We start from the raw sequence: 25,715 nt of genomic DNA, 5'->3' as shown, positions 1-25,715 counted from the left end.
CGAGCAAGAAGGCCCTGCTTCTTGTGGAGACCCAATCTGGCCTCCACAAGAGAGGGGAAATGAAGCAGGGCTCCAGCAGTAGATCTTAAACTTCAAGGAGACAGTATTCACTGAGATATCTCAGTCCCAGTCTATTTAAGGCTTAATAAGTTAAAGTGCGTCTTGAATTGACCTTGGAAACCTACAGACAGTGTAGTCGTTTCAGTGTGGGTAGTCATATGGGTAGTCGTTGAGTGTAGTCGTTTCAGTGTGGGTAACACATGAACAGGAGCTGCAGTAGCTCAAGTGGTTAAGATGCTGAACTGCAGGCTGGAAGGTCAGTAGTTCAGCAGTTCGAGACCCGAGTGCCGCATGACGGAGTGAGCTCCCGTCTCTGGTCCCAGCTCCCGCCAAACTAGCAGTTTGAAAGCAAGAAATTGCAAGTAGATAAATAGGTACCACTCCGGTGGGAAGGTAACAGCGTTCCGTGCGCCTTGGTGTTTAGTCATGCGGGCCAGATGACGACGGAAACGTCTTCGGACAGCGCTGGCTCTTCGGCTTGGAAACAGAGATGAGCACTGCCCCCTAGAGTTGGATCCGACTGGCTTTCGAGCAAGGGAAACCTTTACCTTTTTAACACGTGAACCCGTTGACTTGCCCCAATTACAGATTGGGCTTACTGTTTAACTGAGAACTGATAAAAAAGCAGAAGGTAGAAAAGGATTTGTCAGTGCGTGTCAGCGGAATGCTTTCCCCTTGCCTTCCTTCTCTCGCAGACGCTGCAGGTGATCTACCCGTACACCCCACAGAATGATGACGAGCTCGAGCTCACTCCAGGGGATTTCATCTTCATGTCTCCAGTGGAGCAAATCACCACCAGCGAAGGCTGGATTTACGGTACTTCTCTCGCCACCGGCTGTTCTGGGCTGCTGCCTGAGAATTACATCACCAAAGCGGATGAGTGCGGCACTTGGGTGTTCCATGGGTAAGTGACCCTTTCCGGCTACTGTAGTTCCCAGACACATCATATCCAATGCTCCCTCTAAGCTGTGGAGTCCTGTGAGCAAAAATTGTATTTTCTGCGCTACCAGCATTAAAGTTGCGAGCAGGTGATTTCCCGGCTGCATAAATGAGTTTGCTCTGGAGCCAACCTTCCTGAGCTAAGACAGAAATGTGTGAGCCGGAGGCTAAAAAACTGGGAGCTAGCTCACACTCAGCTTAGAGGGAACACTGATCAGATCTCTTTTGCTCCCACAATTGCCCGCAGCAGCTCTGAAGGGCAAACCCACCCAGGAAGTGGGAAAACGAGACATTCGTTATAGGCTTCAAATACACAATTGTCAGATGCACAGTTTGGAGATGGGCCGTACATACAGAAGGTCCCAGGTTCAGTATCCGGACACCTCCAGCGTAAAGGATGAAGTAGGAGGTGATGTGAAAGACCTCTGCCTGGGCTATGGAGAGCTGCTGCCAGTCTAAATAGACACTACTTTGGTGTAGTGGTTAAGTGCACAGTCTCTAATCTGGGAGAACCGGGTTTGATTCCCCATGGCTCCACTTGCAGCTGCTGGATGACCTTGGGCAAGCCATCATTCTGTCAGAGCTGTTCTCTCAAGGACAGTTCTGGAAAGAGCTCTCTCAGCCCCACCTACCTCACAGGGTGTCTGTTGTGGGGAGAGGAAGGGAAAGGAGTTTGTAAGCCACTCTGAGACTCCTTCGGGTAGTGAAGGGCGGGGGATAAATCCAGTCTCTTCTTCTTCTTCGACCTGTACCCACGTTTCCACACTACATCCACTATACCACACAAGCTGTCAGTGGTTCATACAGGCATGTTCACAACTCAACAGTTGTGGTAACAGGCATGTGTGAACAGGCCATCCATTTCTCCTCACATCATTTCAAAACACCATGATTTGCAAAGGAGTCTGGGTCAAACAGAACTACCACTCACCAAGTGTCAACCAATATGTACATGAAGAAGAAGAGTTGGCTTTTATACCTTGCTTTTCTCTACCTGGTAGAGCTGCGGTGGCTCAAGTGGTTAAGACGCTGAACTGCAGGCTGTGGAAGGTCAGTAGTTCAGCAGTTTGAGACCCGGGTGCCGCATGATGGAGGGAGCTCCCATCTCTAGTTCCAGCTCCTGCCAACCTAGCAGTTCAAAAGCAAGAATTGCAAGTAGATAAATAGGTACCACTTCGGTGGGAAGGTAACAGCATTCCGTGCGCCTTGGTGTTTAGTCATGCCGGCCACGTGACCACGGAAACGTCTTCGGACAGCGCTGGCTCTTCGGCTTTGAAACGGAGATGAGCACTGCAACCCTAGAGTCGGACTCGACTGGCTTTCGAGCAAGGGAGAAAACTTTACCTTTACCTCTCTCTAAGGGGCTGCGGTGGCTCAAGTAGTTAAGATGCTGAACTGCAGGCTGTGGAAAGTCAGTAGTTCAGCAGTTCGAGACCTGAGTGTGCCGCATGACGGAGTGAGCTCCCGTCTCTAGTTCCAGCTCCTGCCAACCTAGCAGTTCGAAAGCAAGAAATTGCAAGTAGATAAATAGGTACCACTTCGGTGGGAAGGTAACAGCATTCCGTGCGCCTTGGTGTTTAGTCATGCCGGCCACGTGACCACGGAAACGTCTTCGGACAGCGCTGGCTCTTCGGCTTTGAAACGGAGATGAGCACCGCAACCCTAGAGTCGGATTCGACTGGCTTTCGAGCAAGGGAACCTTTATCTTTACCTTTCTCTACCTGAAGGAGTCTCAAAGCGACTTAAAATCACCCTCCTCTCCCAGTCCACCTTTTCCCCGCTGGGCTATTTCCACTCCTATTGGCCGCATCTCCTTATCCCCAGTGGTCCACCAGAGCCACTAACAAATTGAGAACATAGGATTAGACCCGTACCAACTTCTGGAAAGCGGCTATGCCAGGGCTAAATCTGTTGTCTCAACGCCTCTGAGATATTGAGCTGCAAACGACCTACGCCACAACTCCGCCGCTCTATAAATCTCTGAAACCCGAAATGTATATGACCACTTCTTTATACTTAGCCAGTATCTCCAACCCAAACCATAGATGGGCTTTCTCCAGAGCCAGATTTGATGCTTTTCCATCGGCAGTTCTTTCTGGAAGATTCCAACGTATCCCAAGGCATTTGAGACTTTGCTCATGCCCCTCTGAGTCAATTGAGACCCTCCCCCATATTTTATTTCATTGCTCCTATTATGCAGAAGAAAGAGCCCTCTTAATTACGCCTATATTACGGTCATTTAGGGTCCAAGGACAACTAGCAATCCATTCTGAGGAACTTGTGTTGAAATATCTATTGGAGGATAAATCCACAGCAATATCAAGGAGCATTGCTAAATTTCTTTTTATTGCATTTGTAAAGCGCAAGCACCGCCTTAATACTCCTTATGATGTCTTTTCTCTGTAATGTTTTGGTAACTTGATTTTGCTTTTTTGATCCTGTATGCTGCTTGATGGGTCTTTGACCGTAATAAACAATGTATGTATGTATGTATGTACCATCCTCTCCCCGCAACAGACCTCCTGTGAGGTAGGTGGGGATGAGAGAGCTCTGAGAGAACTATAATTGACCTAAGGTCACCCAGAGGGCTGCATGTGGAGGAGTGGGGAATCAAACCCGGTTCTCCAGATTAGAGTCCGCTGCTCTTAACCACGACACCCGGCTGGCATGAACCATCTGTCTCTGTTTTCACAGGTCCTACTCAATTCTGAATGCCACTTTTTCCCCGTCCCTTCTCATGTTCACCGATGGCGTAATGGAGCGAAGATTGCAGGAAGACCAAGGACCCGGGGATACTGGGCCACTGACTATCTTCTGTCAGAGTATGCAGGTAAAGTAGATTCACAGGTGTGAAGATGCTGAACCTGTCCCAGATAGCATGGACCACAAGGGGCAAAGGGCAGGAGGGTTTTTTTTTTTACCTACCCAGGGGTCGTTTCGTAGAAAAAGAGCTAGGGGAACTCATTAGCATAACTCATTAGCATACGCCACACCCCCTGACATCACCGGAAGTGTGTCATAAGGCCACACCCACCACTCAGTTAGTCTTAGTCTTAAAGGTTAGTCTTAAAGGTGCTATTTGTTAGTCTTAAAGGTGCTATTTGAACTCTTGGACTATTTTGCAGCAACAGACTAACACAGCTACCTCGAGGAGGCCACGTGGAGTGGCCTCAGCCAGGCAGAGGGGGGGACGCCAAATAACCCTCCTGCTTCTTTCTCCTTCTGCAACAGAATGAGGCTGGAAGCAGGGGGCGGGGCTTCGTCGTGTGCCCCGCCCCCCGCACCTCACCTGGGGGAACTGCGATCCCCCGCGATCCCCCCCGAATCGACCTCTGGGCCTACCCCAAATTTTGCTTTCTCTTCTCAGCCGTTAAGAATCGCCAACCCACCAGGGCCTCAAAAGAGATGCCTTTTTGTTTGCCGCCACGGAGAGAGGATGGACGTTGTGTTTGGAAAATACTGGCTCTCCCAGTGTTTCGATGCCAAAGGTGAGTTTGCTTACATCGCAGTCACTGAAGTAGCAAATCCAGTCATCAAAGTAGCACATTCAGGTGGGTTTCAAACAGAAGCTGACGTTTTGCTAAATGGAGGAGGAGGAGGAGAAATGCAATGTTGAGCCAGTGTTCCTCGTGGGAACTGTTGAACTCCCCACTTCTTGAAAGATGCTGACGGGCAGTCATCTCTTGGGTAGCCAAGTGCACATGATGCATTGTACAAAGCTGTCAGGATGCTGCGTGCCTAAGAATCTGACACTGAGGGCACTCATCCGGTAGTGGACTTACAAGAGGAAGAGAAGTTTGGTGATGCTCTCAAGTGATGCTCTGTATTCTTGGTGCTGGGGGGGGGGCAACACTGGGAGGGCTTCTAGTGTCCTGGCCCCACTGCTGGACCTCCTGAAGGCGCCTGGTCTTTTTGGCCACTGCGTGACAGAGTGTTGGACTGGATGGGCCATTGGCCTGATCCAGCATTGGCTTCTCTTGTGTTCTTATGACTGCAAAGTGAAACCTCTGTTCCTGGCAGGAAAGTGCCTCTGGAACAACCTGCTACAAGATCCTCTCCCATTCTGGGTGCATACATACACAAATTTTACCAGCCATCCCCAGCCATTGCCTTGGGGAAGTGCTATGGCAGGGGTGTCAAACATGTGGCCCGGGGGCCGGATGAGGCCCCCAGAGGGCTTCTATCAGGCCGACAGTGGAACTCACTGTCTTCTGCTTCTTCTTCCAGTTCTGCTGCTGCCATGTCGTTGTAGGTTTGCAGTTTACGGATGCACACCTGAACAGCATACTCAGGATTTCAACAGCACAGACATTTTGACGCAGTAATTCAGAGCAAGAGGTGTCAGTTATCAGACACTGTTAAATAAACAAAATATTGCAAGAGTGCTAATGTTTTAAGCATGCTTTATTTTAAATTAAAAAACCTTTGTGTTTCTGTCCTTTATAAATTTTATATCTCCGCTACCTGGCATTACATTTTATGACACGCGTGGCCCGGCCCAACAAGGTCTCATTTATGTCAGATCCGGCCCTCAAAACAAATGAGTTTGACACCCCTGTGCTGCAGTGTAGTTCCTGGTGGAAAATTGCTGGATTCAGACCTCTTGCTCTCTGCCTCCCCCTACAGGAAGGTATGTGCGCACAAACCTGAATATGCCTCACAGCCTACCTCAACGAAGCGGTGGTTTCAGGGATTACGAAAAGGATGCCCCCATCACCGTGTTTGGGTGCACGCAAGCGAGGCTCGTTGGTAAGTCTCTCACTCTTTGCACTGAGGTCAAAGCATCGTGTGCCCACACTTGGCCTCCTGAAAGGTTGCCGGTTCGCGTCACTCGGTGGATGGGTTCTCATCATCTAAGTAGCTACAAACGAGTCTTGACTATTTATTCCAATAGCTTGTGGTGAACAGCAGCAGTTTGAGAGTCAGTTCAAAAATACAGATGGAGACAGGGGGATTCAGCTGCTCAAGCCACTGAGATCTTCCAAAATCCCAGAGGAGGAAGAAGAAGAGAAGAAGAAGAGATTGGATTTATACCCCGCCCTTCACTCAGAGTGGTTTATAATCTCCTTTCCCTTCCCCTCCCCACAACAGACACCCTGTGAGGTAGTTGGGGCTGAGAGAGCTCTGACATAAACTGCTCTTTTTCAAGGACAGCTCTTGTCAGAACTACGGCTTGCCCAAGGTCATCCAGCAGCTGCAAGTGGAGGAGTGGGGAATCAAACTTACAAACTCCTTTCCCTTCCCCTCCCCACAGTAGACACCCTGTGAGGTAGGTGGGGTTGAGAGAGCTTTTTCCAGAACTGCTCTTTTTCAAGGACAGCTCTGACAGAACTATGGCTTGCCCAAAGTCATCCAGCAGCTGCAAGTGGAGGAGTGGGGAATCAAACCCGGTTCTCCCGGATTAGAGTCACCACTACACCAAAGTGGAAGTTTGGGGAGGTTCAATTATTTCCCCCCCCCCATCGTTTTGATATGTTTTTATAGTTATACCCAACTTTTCTCCTCACCGAGGACCCAAAGCAGTTTATAACATCCTTCTCCTCTCCTCCATTTTATCCTAACAACAACCCTGTGAGGTAGGTTATGCTGAAAGGGAGAGTGACTGGCCTGAGTTTGCCCAGCAAGCTTCCTATGGCAGAGGGGGGATTCGAACTTGGGTCTCTCAGACGATCCTAGTTAGACACTCTAACCTCTGCACCACAATTGGCTGTCCTCACAGGCCCCTGGCTTGTTCCTTCAGATCAGGAGCTTTGCCAGAAACACAGAGACAGGGTTTGCTCTTACTATTTCAAAGAAAGGACTGGAGCCAGACTAAATTGTCTAATGGCAGAATGGAACTTTCCTGCCTCATTCCTCCTGCTGCAGCTCACGAAAAGCGACTCCTGGGGGAGAGAAAACCTTGAGGAATGACATTGCAGGGGGGTTGCAGGAAGAAGGGGAAATCTTTGGAAATTGCTGGTTTAGTCCAGATCCACCCCGACAAAGGCTCTTCAGCTATTCAGGGAAACTCTTATGAGATACCGAAGGAGGAGGAAGAGGAGGAGGAAGAAGAAGAGATTGGATTTATACCCTGCCCTTCACTACCCAAAAGAGTCTCAGAGCAGCTTACAATCCCTTTCCCTCCCCCTCCCCACAACAGACACCCTATGAGGTAGATGGGGCTGAGAGAGCTCTTTCGAGAACTGCCCTTGAGATAACAGCTCTGAAAGAACTTATGACTGGCCCAAGGTCACACCAGCAGCTGCATGTGGAGGAGTGAGGAATCAAACCTGATTCTCCCAGATTAGAGTCTGCGCTCCTAACCACCACACCAAACTGGCTCTCAGTTTAGGCTTCTGCAAGTTAAAACCGGCATTTTGAATTAAACTAGCAATGTTGTGGAATTGCCCCTATGAGAAGGTGGGTCGACCGATTCAAGAACAGCTGATGCTTCTGAAAAGTCTTCCAGTGACAGGCTCGTGTGGCATCGGTCCAGTCTTGAAATTACGAGCCAGTGATGATTATGTGAGCTAGCCTGCGTGAGACCTCGGGCTGAGGAGAAGCAATGGAAACTAGACCCTGAAATGACCAAATCACTTCCTCCCTGGACAATTGCAGTGGCTCAGGATGGGTGGAGAGAGAGAGAGAGAGAATACAGCCCATCATCAAAAACAAAAACCCCTTTACCCCCAAAGGCTAATTTATACCATCACAACAGCCAAGGAGAAGACAGATCCCAAACCAAAAGTTTGCCACCAATGAAGAAGAAGAAGAGATTGGATTTATACCCCGCCCTTCACTTGGAGTCTCAGAGCGGCTTACAAACTCCTTTCCCTCCCCCTCCCCACAACAGGCACCCTGTGAGGTGGGTGGGGCTGAGAGAGCTCTTGACAGAAACTGCTCTTTTTCAAGGACAGCTGTGCCAGAGCTTGTGACTGACCCAAGGTCACATCAGCAGGTGCAAGTGGAGGAGTGGGGAATCAAACCCGGTTCTCCCAGATTAGAGTCCGCGCACTTAACCACTACACCAAACTGGCATGTAAGAGTACCACTATTTGCATAAAATCTGCATAGTCATTTTCGCTTCCAGGACTCAGCGAGAGAGTCAGCTGCTGCCCGTCTGCTGTGCTACTTGCCTAACTTCCTGTGTGAGCCACCGAGGGACAGTTGTCAGGATGAGTTTGGAAGACAATCAGAGAGTTCGCTGTGATTTCCATTTGCACATATGATGCCAGTTCGGGAGTGAAAAACATTTGGCCACAAATCCAGGCCCGTAGCCAAGATTTTTAAAGTCAGGGGGCATTTAAATTTCTTAGGGGGCACTGGCTAATCAAATTAATCCAGGGGAGAAGGCCGTGACTCCCTGGGCTGGATGGGAAGTCAGGGGGCCTTGCCAGCAAGTCGTGGGGCCTAGCCCCGAAATGCCCCATTGTAGCCATGGGCCTGCACAAATCCATGTACTTCTGCCACTAGACAGTCAGTTTTAGAAAACTAAAGACACTGGGGAAAGTTTGTGAACACTGTGGTTGTTGAGAGATGTCGTGAGATGCTTGGTTCTGGCATGGTCTGTACAAAATGTGCAACGTTAGGGAAGGCACGGTGACTTTTCGTAATCTTTATTGTGCAGGGGATTTGTAGCGTTCTTAAATCTAGCCATTACACCACACCGGATCTCGAAGTAGTAAGGGCATTTTACTGGGCTTTTTCTTTAATGTCTTACGAGAAATGCCTCACAAAAAATACTGTCTACAACAAATTTTTAGAGTTCTCCAAACACACACAAAAAATTGGAAACTGGGAGACCTGCAGTCTGCGCCATTGTTCTACTGGTTGCTGCAGTCTCCTAAACTAAAATAAGCGGAAGGAAATGCAGCCAGCAATATCCACAACTCTTGTTGCTGAATGGACCGACTAAGATGTTAACAAAAAAAGCATTGCCTTGTATGCTAAACAAATCTTTTATTAAAACCCTCTGGAAAAAAGGGCCCATTAGCTAGAAGTTTTCTCATATGGCATGACTGCCACCTACAGGTGGACAATGAGTATTGCCTCGCTGCCAACAGGCTCCTGATAAATTGCTTGCTTCTAAATGGAAAGGGTTAGGTGTAAGATATTGAAAGGGCTGGTGAGGTTCCAGTGGTGTAGGCCTGGTTTTAAATGGGAAATGGCTATTGATCAGGAGTAAATTGACAAAGAGCTATAACCTCCTCTTAGCATCTGACTAGATGAGTTCCTTTTGCATTATTAAGTGGCGTCTACCAGTTGGTTGCCCATTGAATCGTGAGCGCGTCTTTCCCAGAAAGACACACCCTTCGGCATCTGACCACTGAAAATGGGATGGCTCTTACATGAGAAGAATAAGAGGAAGAGGAGGAGGAGGAGGAGATTGGATTTATACCCCGCCCTTCACTACGCAAAGGAGTCTCAGAGCAGCTTACAAACTCCTTCCCCTCCCCACAACAGACACCCTGTGAGGTAGGCGGGGCTGAGAGAGCTCTGGCAGAAACTGCTCTTTTTCAAGGACAGCTCTTGTCAGAACTATGGCTTGCCCAAGGTCATCCAGCAGGTACAAGTGGAGGAGGGGGGAATCAAACCCGGTTCTCCCAGATTAGAGTCCGCGCACTTAACCACTACACCAAACCACTACACCAACCTTCAGTTCTTAGACCAAAAACCAGCACCACACACAAACGCACAAACTCCATTGCTGAAAGTTCTTTCCCTTTCTTACAAACCCAGGGAAATGCTGATTGCCACTTTTGGGGTCAGGCAGCAATTTTTCTCCAGGCCAGTTTGGGCAGGGATCCTGGAGGGTTTTTTGCCATCTTCTGGGCATGGAGCAGGGGTCAGAAGGTGTATGTGTGGACGAGGGGAATTATTTGTGAATTTCCTGCATTGTGCAGGGGGTTGGACTAGATGACCCTGGAGGTCCCTTCCAACTCATAGAATCGTGGAATGTTAGAGTCGGAAGGGACCTTGCAGGTCATCTAGTCCAACCCCCTGCACTCTGCAGGAGCATAGCAGAAAGATAGCCCTACAACATACCCGAAAGATGGTCATCCAGCCTCCACTTGAAAATGTCCAGCGAAGGACGTGATTCTATGATTCTTTTCTGGTTCCTCCTTCCTTTCCTCAAGAAAGCTCGTGCTGGAATAAATGCTGTTAGTCTTTCAGGTGCCGCCGGATTTCTGTTTGGCTTTGCTGCACTGGTGTCTCTTATGGTCTGGGCAGAAGCTTGCTCTGCCCTGGCTCTGGAAGGAAGATGCATTTAACAAAGCCTTTTCCTTCCGTCAGGCAGGGATATGTCGGCCCTTGGGTGCAGGGTGTCCGTGGTTCCCCCAGCACAACTCCCCGGCTCTTCCTCCTTGTCCCATTTTGCGGCTGCTCCCCTCTCCTCCCAACTATCCATCATTGCCCCCACCAGAGAGGCAATCTCCCGTTTCCCCCAGAGAATCTCCCATCTCTACCAAGCAAAGGCTCCTGGAGGAGACCGCAAAGGGTGGCTCTCTTCTGTCTTGCGTCCCCTGTTACCACCAGGCTCTCCCCCATCAGTCCAAGTGTCAGTGGTGGGCCCTCTGCAGGACTGGAGGTCTCAGCACATGTCTAGCCAGGCAGGCCATTGATGTCAACCTGGCCATCAGGCCCGTGGGTGTAATCTTGACTCCCTTTGTTACAGCCGGCGGCGGCTGCAGAGTTGTTTTAGGATTTCTTAACTTCGACCATTTTATTTTTTTTCTAGTGATTTTAGGGATAGTGGGGGAGTTTCCCCATGACAGATGGAGTCTTCCCTAATGCAAGGCACTTTGAAGAGCTTCTTGTGTCAGGACGAGTTCCTTCCCCGCAAAGGAAAACTTTCGTGCTAGCAGAGAGCCAGTCTGGTGTAGTGGTTAGGAGCGTGGACTCTAATCTGGGAGAACTGAGTTTGATTCTCCATGCTTTTGTCCAGCGAAGGACGTGATTCTATGATTCTTTTCTGGTTCCTCCTTCCTTTCCTCAAGAAAGCTCGTGCTGGAATAAATGCTGTTAGTCTTTCAGGTGCCGCCGGATTTCTGTTTGGCTTTGCTGCACTGGTGTCTCTTATGGTCTGGGCAGAAGCTTGCCCTGCCCTGGCTCTGGAAGGAAGATGCATTTAACAAAGCCTTTTCCTTCCGTCAGGCAGGGATATGTCGGCCCTTGGGTGCAGGGTGTCCGTGGTTCCCCCAGCACAACTCCCCGGCTCTTCCTCCTTGTCCCATTTTGCGGCTGCTCCCCTCTCCTCCCAACTATCCATCATTGCCCCCACCAGAGAGGCAATCTCCCGTTTCCCCCAGAGAATCTCCCATCTCTCCCAAGCAAAGGCTCCTGGAGGAGACCGCAAAGGGTGGCTCTCTTCTGTCTTGCGTCCCCTGTTACCACCAGGCTCTCCCCCATCAGTCCAAGTGTCAGTGGTGGGCCCTCTGCAGGACTGGAGGTCTCAGCACATGTCTAGCCAGGCAGGCCATTGATGTCAACCTGGCCATCAGGCCCGTGGGTGTAATCTTGACTCCCTTTGTTACAGCCGGCGGCGGCTGCAGAGTTGTTTTAGGATTTCTTAACTTCGACCATTTTATTTTTTTTCTAGTGATTTTAGGGATAGTGGGGGAGTTTCCCCATGACAGATGGAGTCTTCCCTTTCAGGTGCCGCCGGATTTCTGTTTGGCTTTGCTGCACTGGTGTCTCTTATGGTCTGGGCAGAAGCTTGCTCTGCCCTGGCTCTGGAAGGAAGATGCATTTAACAAAGCCTTTTCCTTCCGTCAGGCAGGGATATGTCGGCCCTTGGGTGCAGGGTGTCCGTGGTTCCCCCAGCACAACTCCCCGGCTCTTCCTCCTTGTCCCATTTTGCGGCTGCTCCCCTCTCCTCCCAACTATCCATCATTGCCCCCACCAGAGAGGCAATCTCCCGTTTCCCCCAGAGAATCTCCCATCTCTACCAAGCAAAGGCTCCTGGAGGAGACCGCAAAGGGTGGCTCTCTTCTGTCTTGCGTCCCCTGTTACCACCAGGCTCTCCCCCATCAGTCCAAGTGTCAGTGGTGGGGGAGTTTCCCCCTGACAGATGGAGTCTTCCCTAATGCGAGGCACTTTGAAGAGCTTCTCGTGTCAGGACGAGTTCCTTCCACCCAAAGGAAAACTTTCGTGCTAGCAGAGAGCCAGTCCGGTGTAGTGGTTAGGAGCGCAGACTCTAATCCGGGAGAACTGAGTTTGATTCCCCACTCCTCCACATGCACCTGATGGGTGACCTTGGGTCAGTCACAAGTTCTCTCAGAGCTCTTCTTCCAAGAGCAGTCCTCGAAAGAAATCTAAGCATACCTCTTATCATAGTCTCTGACATACTTCCAAGATAGTTTTGTCTTCCTCCAGTTTTGTACCTATACAATCGTTTGCTGCAGTCAGTAAAGCCAAAAGTAACCTTCAGTTTTCTTCAGCACACTATTTCTTTGCTTTTAATAGCATGTCTCTTAATTGATGACTCATTTAGATGGAAAGGCAGGCTAAAAATGAGGTCAAAATCAATTAACTCGCAGCCCCGGTAACAGCCATTTCCTTCACCATTTAAAATTGTCGTGCCAATGAATTAGCTAAAGCTTTGGTCGCCCAGTCTGTGGGCTTGTGCACCCTTCATTCAGGGGACTGACTGTAGGAATACTTGTAGTTGAAGGCAGAGATGGCAGGATCCGTGAGACAGCAATGATGGGACGCTGCGTCCGTGTTAAAACCAGTCTCTGGCCTGCATGACGACTAAGAGACGACTAAGTAGGGACATGGTAGAGGTTTATAAAAGTATGCACGGGGTGAAAGAGAGTTGACAAAGAGAAATTTTTCTCCCTCTCCCAAAATACTAGAACTCGTGGGTATCCAATAAAGCTGATGGGCAGTAGGTTCAAGATGGACAAAAGGAAATACCACTTTACAGAGAGAGAGATTAAAAGGTGGAATTCGCTGCCAGAGGATGTAGTGATGGCCACAGGAATAAACAGCTTTAAAAGGGGATGAGACGGATTCATGGAGGATAAGTTTGTCAGTGGCTACTAGCCATGGTGGCTGAGGGGAACCTCTGCATTCAGAGGCACAGATCCTCTGAATCCCAGAGCCAGGAACCAACATCAAGGGAAGGCCTCGGCCTCTATGCCGTGTTGCTGGCCATCCAGAAGAACTAGTTGGCAACTAGTAGTCCAGGGGGCTGGACTAGATGTACCACTGGTCTGATCCAGCGGGGCTCTTCTTGTTCTTATGTTCTTATGACTCCAGCCTGGATGGTAGAATCAAAGCCTGGAGTGTCCCAAAGGGAGCATCTAAGTCTCCTCCAGCCACCTGCCTTGAAGCATTATAGGTGATGCTGGCAAAGTCTCTGCTTATTTTAAGCGAAGGCTCAATTTACGGTATTAGTTATCACATACGAAGCCCTTCACGGCGTTGGGCCCTCAGATCTGTGAGACCACCTCTCCCCCTATGCTTTGCCATGACAGCTTTGCTCATCAGAGAAGGGTCTTCTGCAGGTGCCAACCTGCAAATGGGCAAAATCAACAACTATCTGTACACGGAACCTTCTCTGTTGTGGCCCCCCACCTTGTGGAACAGTCTGCCTGAGGGGGTCAGGAAGGCTCCCCACCATCATGGCTTACGGCAAACTATGCACAACTGCATTATGCAGTTATTATTTGGATGTCTGCCCCTGGATCTCCAAGCACTCCTTTTGTAATGTAGCCATCACCGACCACGTGCAGACTATGCAAAACTGCATTATGCAATTATTTGGATGTCTGCCCCTGGATCTCCAAGCACCCCTTTTGTAATGTAGCCATCGCCGACCGTGTGCGAGGCCAGGTTGCCACGCAGTCAGGAACAAGCGGATCCTAGCCCGCACCAATCGGAGGGCTAGGCTCCTGGCTGAGAGCCTATGGAACTCTCGGCCACTGTAAATAACCTATCACTGGTGTAGGGGTGTGTTTGGGGTGTGGGTTGTGTGCCCTTATAAACTGGCCTGCGAGCCGGTAACTTTGTCTTGTTCTACACTGGAAATAAAGTACGAGAGCTGAAATCCCTAGTAAGTCTCAGTACTTTTCACCTTTCCACAGCCACCCAGTTTGTGCTTGGATCCTGGTCTAACAACAAGTTGAGAGCCGGTTTGGTGTAGAGGATCTGAGCTTGGACTCTAATCTGGAAGAACCGGGTCTGATTCCCCACTCCTCCACATGCAGCTGCTGGTGTGACCTTGGGTCAGTCACAAGTTCTCTTAGAGCCGTTCTCTCAAGAGCAGTCCTCGAAAGAGCTCTCTCAGCCCCACCTACCTCACAGGGTGTCTGTTGCGGGGAGAGGAAGGGAAGGTGATTGTAAGCCGCTCTGAGACTCTGAGTGAAGGGCAGGGTATAAATCCAATCTTCTCCTCCCCCTCCTTTGTTGTAGAGATAATTCTTGGGGGTTAGAGAGCCTTTCAGGGCTTGCGTGTTTCTGTCCTGCCCTTCTTTCCTGCCATAACATTATGCCAGTCACATCAAATTGTGTGTCTCGCAGGGGAAGCCTTACTCGAGAGCAACACTGTCATACACCACATCTACTGTTCACCCTCCCTGCGCTGCGTCCAGACGGCACACTATATTTTGAAAGGTAAGGAGGTGGTAACAAAAGGGCTGGATCTCTTAATTTAGCCTGGTGTTTCTGGGAAGGGCTGGAGGGGTGGAGTCTTCGCTATGTCTTCACTCTGCACTGTTTCCATTGTTTGAGGCCTCCATCTGCTTCTCTGTAAGGTTCTCCTATCACAGCTACAAAGGCTAGCTGGCGAGCGAGGGAAGAAGCCCGCTTCCGCAATCTGACAGTAACAACTCTAAGAAACGGAGAATCCAGCAGATGCGAAAGGCTACTTATTCCATTATGCAGACCCCAGTGAATTTTGGGCTGTTTGCACTTCTTCGGGGGGATTCGAAGGAACTTCTGTTAACTCGCTTCCCAGAAGAGCTGCTCCCAGCTCACACCTGCAATTGTATCTTTCATGCTTCCCTCAGGTGCATCAGGATCTACTCCTCAAGTAAGATCCTGGAAGTGGGTTGCATCAACAGAGAAGCTTTCCTCCAGCAGAAGGAGCTGTTCCCTGACGCAAGATTCTCATTAAGATTCTCTCATTAAGAGAAGGCTGCTTCTGCTGGAGTTCTGTGGCATTCAACCTACTGGAATAAGTCATTTGCCTTCCACGTGTGCCAGATTCTCTAACTTGATTTCCTTGTTTTATGCTGTTTCCTAAAATAATATACAGATGCTAAATATTAATAATAACAATCTACTAGGGCAGTGGTGGCGAACCTATGGCACGGGTGCCAGAGGTGGCACTCAGAGCCCTCTCTGTGGGCATGCATGCCATCACCCCAGCCAGGCCCAGACCATCATTAAAGTGTTGAATTCTCTGCCAAATAATTTTAAGTAAATGAAAGCATTTGGGATTGCTTTCCTTACTTTGTTTGGATCATCTTAAGTTAATGTATGAGGTTTTTTCCCGAAAGTAAAACCTCAGTATCCAGGTTAAATTGCCGTGTTGGCACTTTGTGATAAATAAGTGGGTTTTGGGTCGCAGTTTGGGCACTCGGTCTCTAAAAGGTTCGCCATCACTGTACTAGGGCATTCTCAGTGGCAGGAATGTGTTGTGTGTAAAGGGCTATCAAGTCACAGCCAACTTATGGCCACTCCAACAAGAAGCTTTCAAGGCGAGAGAGAAGCAGACGGGGTTTGCCACTGCTTTCCTCTGTAGATCCTTCCTTGGGAGTCTCCCATCCAGGTACCAATCTCGCTTCGCTTCTGAGATCTGACGAGACAGGCCTATACCCGGCCATCTTCCCTCCTGTAGTTAGGGTTACCAAGTACTTACCGCGATTCGGCGGGGGACACATGATCCCCGGCCGGAACATTCCTCCCTGTAACACACCATGCCGTCGCCAGGAAGTGACGCCGGGCGACGTTCTGACAATGGGGCTGGAAACTTGATGGTCCCACCCCCAAGAACAATGTGGCCTAAGTTAGGGTATAAATGTGATTAGCACTTCCCCCATGTAAACCACCCAGAGACCCCTACGGGGGTTAGGGCGGTATATCAAATCGAAGGTTAAATAAATAAATAAATGGTGCGGCGCGTCTGTTTTCCGTGGGGGAATGGTCCTGGGAAAAAGTATGTGTCCCCCACCAAATCATGGTAAGTACTTGGTAAGCCTGCCTGTAGCAGCAGTATTATGTATGTATTTTTAAAATATTTACAATAATTGTTAACAACATTAAAGGTAAAGGTTCCCTTGCTCGAAAGCCAGTCGAATCCGACTCTAGGGTTGCGGTGCTCATCTCCGTTTCAAAGCCGAAGAGCCAGCGCTGTCCGAAGACGTTTCCGTGGTCATGTGGCCGGCATGACTAAACACCAAGGCACACGGAACGCTGTTACCTTCCCACTGAAGTGGTACCTATTTATCTACTTGCAATTTCTTGCTTTCGAACTGCTAGGTTGGCAGGAGCTGGGGCCAGAGACGACATTACCAGTTTCTTATTCTGTTCTTGGATGTATTTTTTTCTTTCTTTCTTTCTCTTTTTGCTCAACGTCCAGGTTTGCAACAGGAAAACCTCCTGAAGATTCGAGTAGAGCCAGGCTTATTTGAGTGGACAAAGTGGGTCTCCGGGAGCTCCCTCCCTGCGTGGATTCTTCCAGTGGATTTAGCTGCAGCCAGTCTGAGTGTTGATACAACATATAGGTAGGGAGCCTTGGCGATATTGTCCGTTTCTTGTTGAGAGGTCTTCTGACAGTACAGTGAAGGGAGGTGGTTTCCCTGTGCGTGCAGCGTCCAGTGCTGTAGCCACTGCACCACGCTGGAAATGCTTCGGCCCTCTTCCTCCCTGCCCCCCATTTTTAGCTGCACAGTTTTCCTATTCAGGGGTTGTTATGTCTTTAATCTCTGCAGACCTCATATACCTGTGAGCAAATTAGTCGTTTCAGAGTCCTACGAGACATACATCAGCAGAAGCTACCAAGTGACGAAAGAAATCCTAAGTGAATGTAAAGCAAAAGGCAAGTATGATCACACTTTGCAAGGGGGGGGGGTTTGAGGAGCTCACATGAGTCTGCCCGCTCTCTACAGATTTAAGGGAGAAGACAAGGAGGAGTAAGGGGGGGGGGGGGGGGGGGATAATGCCATTCAGCTGCAGAAAGCAGAAGTGCAGGAACAGAGTCCTTGGCACAGACCATCCCTGAAGCATTTTTGCAGCCACCTGGCAAAGAATATGCCTGTCTCACTGTCTTTAGCCTCTAGCGCAGGGGTCCCTAAGGTGGTGCCCACGGGCACCACGGCACCTGCCAACGCCGTTCCTGGTGCCCACCGAGTGCTTTGAGAAAGTGGGTGGGGCTAGGCGGGGCTTTTGCCCAGTAGAGTTTCTGATTGGCTGTGTAGATGAAAAGGCATCCTGTTTCACAAAGCTTCCGTCTGAAATATTGAAAGAGTTCCTGTTAGAATTGTATAAAATAAGTTTGATCCCTGACATTTTGTGGTCGGCTCTGCCTCCTGCGACAACCGTTTTGTGGCTGGCTCCACCTAATGCAGTGGCCGTTTTGTGGCTGTGCCCACCACCCTGTGGTCAGAATTCCAAAGGTGCCCACAGCCTCGAAAAGGTTGGGGGCCCTTGGACTAGCATTTGCCTCCAGAACAGGAAGTCCAGACAAGTTCTTTTTTTCTGCTCCTTCTTCCCCCCTGCCCGCGAAGTAGCCGGCAGCCTGAAACTGGATTAAACAGTATTCACCATCTGATATTTTTCTGAAATGTGTTATTCAAATGTTTAAATTGTTTTTATCTTGCTATGTTTTTATGGATACTGTACATCACCCAGAGCCCTGCAATAGCAGGGATTGGGCGATTAATAAATCCAGGGCTATTTTTAGGGCAGGAACGCACAGGAACGGAGTTCCGGCTGGCTTCAGGGTTGGCCACGCCCACTACAGCCAAAACCTCTGCATCCATGGCTACAGAGGGAAGACATTGGCCCCCCCCCCGAAGTCCCACCTCACAGGGTTTTCAAGGCAAGAGATGAGCAGAGGTGATTTAAACAGAGGTTTTTTGCCCCAGTCTTCCTTGGTAGCAATGCTCCCTCTAAGCTGTGGAATCTTGTGAGCAAAAATTCTACTTTGTGAGCTACTGGCATTGAAGTTGTGAGCATGCGATTTGGCTGCTGCATAACTTAGTTTGCTCTGGAGCCATCCTTCCTGAGCTGAGACAAAAATCTGTGAGCCGGAGGCTAAAAAACTGTGAGCTAACTCACACTAACTCAGCTTAGAGGGAACGCTGCTTGGTAGTTTCCCATCCAAGCACTGACCCTGTTTAGTTTCCAAGCTTCGACGAAAACAGGCAAAGTCCTGATCATCTCTGCTGCCTATTTCCTTCCCGATAGATGGCGCAAATGACTCATGATGCACAAATGCGTGTCACAGGCATGTCCCAAGTTTTGTTTAGGCTCCGGTTTCAGCGAGAAGCAGAGGCTGCCGTTCTGAACGGAGGGAGGAGAGGGCTGATTCGGAGCAGGGAAGCAAACAGTGGGGAAAGGATGGAAGGCTGCTTTCCATTTCTTTTAAGGCTTCTGATCTGCCCCATACCGTTTCCTAGGAACCAGGATGCGATCTGTGTTCATCTGTCTCTTTGTACAGGAAATAACATCTTGATAGTGGCTCACGCCTCCTCCCTCGAGGCTTGCACTTGCCAGCTGCAAGGGCTATCTCCGCAGAATTCCAAGGACTTTGTACAGATGGTCAGAAAGGTAATTAACATCCACCACCAATATAAAGCTCCTGAGATGTATTGGTGAAGGGGGGGGGGTCCCTTCTCCAAGTGAAAATCTCCTTCCAAGCGCGAAGATGCTTTGCTCTCTAGTGCATAATCATTGTAGCTCACTTTTTTGAACTTTGGAAAGCTTCAGAACAGGGGCGTAGCCAGAAAATTTTGGTTGCTGGGGCATGGGGAAATCCTCTTGCAGCAGCTTCTAGTCCTCCTCTAGTCCTTTCGATTGGAGAGACTCAATTCTGGGCTGCTTTTCTGTGTAAGCCAAGGAGGAGGAATCTCTGACTCTTTTTTTTTTTTGCATTTAGCAATTTTATTTTATTGCATTGCATTTTTTTATTTAATTTTTTTATTTTTTATTAATTGGTACAATTGTCACAGTAACATCATGAACATTTTCCAATTGTGTGTACAAAGTTATAACATGTTGAATAAATCGCATTGCATGTCTCATTACAATGTAAAGCATATAACTGCATTAAATCTTTGTATCATAACTTGGGTACTGGGCGGAAATATGGAACTTTTTTTTTTAACAATCACTAGCACGCGCACGGAATTCAATCCGCTGCCCTTCCCTCCGAATTGGAAAATGGCTTTTTAAATTATTATTTATTTTTTATTAATTGGTACAATTGTCACAGTGACATCATGAACATTTTCCAATTGTGTGTACAAAGTTATAACATGTTGAATAAATCGCATTGCATGTCTCATTACAATGTAAAGCATATAACTGCATTAAATCTTTGTATCATAACTTGGGTACTGGGCGGAAAGATGAAACTGCTTTAATAATCAAATAGAGGACATTCTAGTAACAGTCTGTAACCAACTCTGTGCAACACTAGACATTTTTCATAAGTGAAGTAAGAAAAAATCATATCAACAAACAGAAAGGAAAGGCGAAGAAAAGAAAAAAAAATTAAGTCTTTATGAGACCTGATATCAATTAAGGTTATATCCATTTATGATATTGGGACCATTCGGGTGAGATGAATTGGTTGTGGGACATTTAAAAACCTATTTATTTTGGGCCTGGAAAAAAGGGAAAAAATGAGACTGAAGCTTCCCTGATTGTGCCTGGGAACATTTTGGAACACCCACAGACATCTTACATTTAAAAAAACCAAAAAAACAACCCTGATTTTTTAAAAAAAAAACTGGATTTTTTTTGTCTGAGGGGGCAGTGCTCATCTGTGGGGGGGCCGTTGCCCCCAAATGCCCCCAGTGGCTGCAGGCCTGCTTCAGAATCATATGAGGACTTTGCTTTAAGAGGATTATCTTCTATGTCACTTTTGGTTGCAGAGAACACGGGACTACCGAGTTATACCTAGAGAGCGAAACATCACAGCGACTATTGGCCTCTGTTGAATTGCATGCCTCTGACATACCCTTTTTACCACATGTTTATATTTGGTTACTCATTTGGTAGTCCTGTTTTGTTTGGTTTTTATAAAGCATAAACTCTGTAACTCGTCATTATAAATCATATGGGGAATTGAACAGATAGACGTGTACCCGCTTCCCCCTTCCTTCCCCCTCTTTCGCACACTGCTACAACTTGAGGTCAGTCAATGAAACTGATAGGCAGTCATTTCGGAACAAACCAAAATGAAGTTTCTTCTTCGTGCCTAGGGTGGAACTAAGTGCCACAAGAGGTGGTGAAGACTGCTAACTTAATAATGGAGGAGGACTGTAATTGAATCTCCCAATGTATTTTTTCCCAAAAAAAACAATTTATTAGGATATAATAAGAAAAAAAGGTCAAACATATATCAAAACTTATACAATTATATATCCTTCCCTCCTCCCTTCCCCCCCCCTTTTCGGCTTCCCACAGTGCTCCAACCTCCAGCACAATTCTTAAATTTTCTCCATACCTCCCTTTCTCCTTATTCACAACCACAGGTAACTTATCCTTCAACAGTTATTCTTATACATTTATCTATTTTCTACTATCTTTTAATTTTCAGTAGTTCTCAAAGCAAAGTAAATTGTCCTTCACATCCCAGTATTTCTCCAAAAGTCTTTCCAGTCTGCAAACCAATGTATTTTTTTAATTTACAAGAATACAGTTCAACACACTTTGAGCACATTAAATAAATTAAACCTAACAACTTCTGTGAGTATTATATACACAGCACACTCTCTTACATTCAGATGTGACTCATACACACTTCAGCTGTTTTTCTATTCAGCACAGCAGTCACTGCTGACTAGTTTTCCCAGAAACTGACCTGTTTATTGTGCTTCAGTGCTGTTAATTTTCCCATTCTCATTACCTCATTGTGTCCTTTTTTAATGTTAGGGAGAAGCCTGAAAGGGGGGAGAGGTATGAATTGGGTCATCGGGGGAGACAAATTAGACATTTCTCCTCCACCATTTTCCCATCAGGGGAAGGTATAAGCACCCCACCACCCACCCACCCGCCACCCACACTCATACACAGTGACATTACTTCTTAAACTTTTTTTTTTTTGCCACTGCAACCCATTTAATTAAGCTCTCCAAAGCAAAGAGCCGGTCCCAACTTTCCTTTACTTCCTTCCTTGGAGGAATAACACAGGAGGCATCATTTTGTCTGGAGAGAGCACCCATTTGGAAACCACTGCCTCCAACTTCCCAATGCTTTGTGAATGAACCAAGCTCCCATTTCAGCCATTTGCAATTAGCTGTTCCCTCTTTGGCAGCCATTTTGTTGAAGTGCACACTACTCAAATTCCAAAAGTGTCCACAGGTTTGACAGGTTCCTACTGTCGCAAGAAGTGGCGGTGGCTACAGGCATAGATAGCTTCAAGAAGGGGATTAGATAAACATATGGGGCAGAGGTCCCTTAGTGGCTATTTGCCGCAAGGTAAAGATGGAATACTCTGCCTAGGGCAGAGATGCTCTGTATACTTGATGTTTGTCGGGCATCAGTGGGAGGGCTTCTGGAGTTCTAGCCCAGCTGGTGGACCTCCCGAGGGCACCTGGGTGTTGGACTGGCAGGGCCGTTGGCCTGACTCAACATGGCTTCTCTTATGTTCTTATGTTGGGGACGTCTGCTGTATTCTGTTTTAGGACGAACTGAAGACTTGGGTGCATGGGGACCTAAGACAACTTATTTTTTCTGTCTGCGCTTTTTTTTTTTAAACACTGTGATGAAGAATTCTAGAGAACTTGAAACGAATCCTAGAGAACCTGAAACTCTTGTTTTTTGGAAGTCATTCCATCCACCTTCACATTCAGAAGCAATAAACCTCTGAATGGTAACATTAGGGGAAAGTCTTGGCCTCTATGCGCTGTTGCTGGACCTCCAGAGGAACTGGTTGGCCGTTATGTGAACCAAGATGTTTGACTTAGGTGGACGGTGACTGGTCTGATCCAGTAGAACTCTTCTGATGTTCTCCTTTCTCGTCTGTTGCAGATTCCATACTTGGGGTTTTGTTGCTGCGAAGAAGTTGGAGACACGGGTCTGTGGCAGCTCACCGACCCACCCATCCTCCCTCTCACCCATGGACCAACTGGCGGCTTTAACTGGAGAGAAACTCTGCTACAGGAATAAGCAAGCGGAGAGGAGGAGGAACTGAAGAGATGGCCTTTCTAAAGATTGGAGAATGTTGCATTTATTGATCCCCCGCCCAATTACTGACAGAAAAAAGTTCTTCATAACCTTTTAGATAGATTTATAAACAACACTCTAGCATATCTTCCACAGAGTGGCATTCGTGCGTCTAGAAAAATAGCTGCAAAATTAGACGTATGCTTGGATCGTGGAAAAATATACGTGTACACACAGTCTCTCTCTTTCTCTCTCCAGCCTTCTGTCCTGCAGAAATGTCTTTGTGATGTAAGCTACTGAGCTTTAAAAAAACAATTTCAAAAAAATCTTGAATTAAGATCCAAGGGGGAGAACCAGTCTTCACTGCCTTCTGTATAATGTATAATGCTAGTAACTATTAGGACGACGTTCTAAATCGTGGACTTTCTCTTGTTTTGTTCGTTGTTTTAATCAGTCTTTGCATTTCATTCTGAGCCATTTTGGATAGAACCCACTCCCTGCCGCATTTGGCTAAATGTTTATCATACACAAACACACCTTCTTAGTCACAAACTATTCTTAGTCACAAACCACCACAGTCGAAAGTGGCGGAACTCCTTTGACGTCTACAGAAATAAGTGGAGGGGGGGGGATCACTTAGAGATCACTGTAGACCTCTTGCTGCCTAGGGAGAAGTGTGTCTTTGTCAAGTCTGTGTTAAAAACAAACGCCAGTAAATTTAGGATTTTGGGGACCAAGTATCCCTTTGCCCCATCCCTGAGGATGTGCAGGCCTCATCGAAAGGAGTGCAGAGCTTCATGGCTTGCTTCTTGCCATGGTTCAAACGTGGGGATTCCATAAAACCTAGACCAGAGTTCAGTAGCACCTTGAAGACCAACAAGGCTTCCGTGGGGTAAGCCTGCGGGGCTCAAAGCTCCCTTCGACAGCTGCGTAAAATCCACTGAAACAAGCAAAAGGGGTCTCGGTGGGAACAGGACTCGGGACAGGAAGGGCTGGTTGACACACGGCTCTCTCCCCCAACCACTGGTGACTCTCGGCCACGTTGTCCGAACTTCCACTGGGGTGTTTTGAGACACCATCGTGGAGAATGGTTCGCATAGGTGAGCCGCCGCTTGGTGCCGCAGTTAGTGTCTGAGGAGAGGGCATGATTGTTTTGTGTTGGGCGCAGGTGGTGGCTGGAGATTTCCCCGGGATTACGACTGATCTCCGGACTGCAGAGATCAGTTTCCCCTGGAAAACAAATGGTAGACTCTATGGCATTATACCCCACTGAAGCCCCTCCCCTCCCCAAACCCTCCCCCCCCAAATCTCCAGGAATTCCCCAACCTGGAGCTGGCAACCTTAGCCACATGTGATCGTCATCTCTAGCTGTGCCCTTCCCTAGATCAAGTGAGAGGCAAGAGGCTGGCTGTGCCGGTAGGTCCTTTCACAGGCCTGGTCCCCGGGGGGTACCCAATCCTACCAACCTCTGCCACCAGCCACATTGAACAATTCTTTCCATGCTTTGGTATTTTCCTTTAATGTGTTGCACTTTGAAAGATGAGCAGTACCTTGAGCCAAGACTGTTAGGGATGGGCATTCGCTTACGTTAACCATTAATGGGCAAGACCGTGATTCTGTTCTCTAATGAGCCGAGATCCTGCTTCAGACCAGCAGCCTCCCAAACCCAGACATTCAGTTTATGGTGGTGACCCGTGCTAGTTGAGAGTGGCTTGCCTTTCCTAGGGCTCTGTCTCACATCACCGTCGCCTGCATGTGTATAGTTGGCATTCCCTCTGTATGAGCCCTCCCTTAGTGAGCATTCAGGAGAGCCAGTTTGGTGTAGTGGTTAAGAGAAGCGGACTCTAATCTGGAGAGCCGGGTTTGATTCCCCACTCCTCCATGTAAAGCCAGCTGGGTGACCTTGGGTCAGTCACAGCTCTCTCAGAGCTCTCTCAGCCCCACCTACCTCACGGTATCTGTTGTGGGGAGAGGAAGAGAAGGTGCTTGTAAACTGATCTGAAACTCCTTTGAGTAGTGAATAGGTGGGGTATAAAACCAGCTCTTCTTCACCTGCATTTGTACAGTTGACATTCCCTATGTATGAGCCCTTCCTTAGCAAGCAGTCTTTTTCTGCAGAAAAACCCAGGATGCTTTGCTCAGATCCCGAAACCTGTGTTGTTTCTGACAACGCTCATAACCACCATTTGATCCTACTTTGTCTCCAGGTTCATCAAACCTTCCCAGGCAAGTGACTCCGGTTTGGTTCAGACAGAATGTGAAACCATGCTTTATTTAAAGTACATTTAGGTTATGGAACCAGGGTCCAGCTTATGGCTGGTCATTCAAACCCTGGTTTGTTCCAACCAGTGCTGGTTTCATTGCCGTTGTTCTTTTCCCCCTCAGAGAGGCGACTGATACCCCAGCCTGCATTGCAGCAAGGTACAGCACAGGGGAACCAAGGCACATTCACTTTCCAAGCGAAACTGCAGTTAAAAAGCAACTGTGGTTAATAAACCAACTTCATTGTTTCAGATCCCAGTTCGATGCACCGTAACTAAGCATGGTGGAGTGGTCTGTGTTTAGACGACCACCGCAGCCGTAGTGTAATTTACCCATGGTTTTGTATGATGTCTGAACCAAGCCAAACAGAACGTTGTTGTGTGTATACGGTTACCTACTAGTGATACGATGAAGCATGAAATCTGAAGCATACTTTCTGGGATGTGAAGGCCACTGAAATTAGTAGGGTTTACTGATGAGTAAACATGATTTGTAAGAAGCATACCAAATATGGGAATCAGAAATTCAGGTGAACATGAATGCTTGTTTACATGAGGTTATACTGCCATGAGTATACCTGGAACAGACAGATAGATCCAGGCCCCGGTCACACGGACCGGATATCGCAGGGGAAAGGCGTGGCTAATTGCTGCGGCGCAATTTGATCCGCAATTACGCGATCAGACGCGCCGGCGGCACACCACGGGTCCTTCCCTCGGCGCCGGCGGGTAAACGAGGGTGGCGATCACACGACGATCCTGCAGCACGGCAAAGAAGCGGCGCTGCGCGATCACACAAGCAATGGCTAGGTGCCGCTGCCATTACAAACGGGGTCAATTTTTTAAAAGCCAAAACGGCACTTTCGCTTTTCTCTTTGTGCGCATGCGCCGTTAGGTGCTTGTGCGCATCTTGTGGAGACTTGGGGGGGGGAAACCCTGTTTGCGAAGGGACATGGGCGGGCGCCGGATGCCACCACCAGAAATGCAATCAGACACCAGCTCTTGCCCCGCGGTTTCCGGAAACTAGTACCTCGGAGGTACTAGTTTTTAACTCCGCATCTTCGGCGGGAAGCCTCAGGTTCGCCACGGGAGCTCCACGCTTCCCAGATGTTGCGGTGTGATCGTGCCTGG

General features: G+C 48.3%; 1 protein-coding gene across 1 annotated transcript in view; it reads left to right on the top strand.

The window, feature by feature from the left end:
- Positions 1-22,852, top strand: part of UBASH3B (ubiquitin associated and SH3 domain containing B) — a 137,807-nt gene extending 114,955 nt beyond the window's left edge. Inside the window, exons 8-16 of the mRNA XM_015421675.1 lie at positions 756-964; positions 3,694-3,829; positions 4,367-4,487; positions 5,626-5,748; positions 14,506-14,598; positions 16,568-16,712; positions 16,920-17,026; positions 18,650-18,759; positions 22,189-22,852. Coding sequence (XP_015277161.1) covers positions 756-964; positions 3,694-3,829; positions 4,367-4,487; positions 5,626-5,748; positions 14,506-14,598; positions 16,568-16,712; positions 16,920-17,026; positions 18,650-18,759; positions 22,189-22,326 — 1,182 coding nt within the window. The 3' untranslated portion in view covers positions 22,327-22,852. The remainder of the gene's footprint in view (positions 1-755; positions 965-3,693; positions 3,830-4,366; positions 4,488-5,625; positions 5,749-14,505; positions 14,599-16,567; positions 16,713-16,919; positions 17,027-18,649; positions 18,760-22,188) is intronic.
- The last annotated feature ends 2,863 nt before the right edge of the window (positions 22,853-25,715 follow it).

The sequence above is a fragment of the Gekko japonicus genome, unplaced genomic scaffold (genome assembly GCF_001447785.1).
Source record: "Gekko japonicus isolate JY-2015 unplaced genomic scaffold, Gekko_japonicus_V1.1 scaffold750, whole genome shotgun sequence".
NCBI lineage: Eukaryota > Metazoa > Chordata > Lepidosauria > Squamata > Gekkonidae > Gekko > Gekko japonicus.
This window is presented reverse-complemented; position numbering and strand designations above follow the sequence as displayed.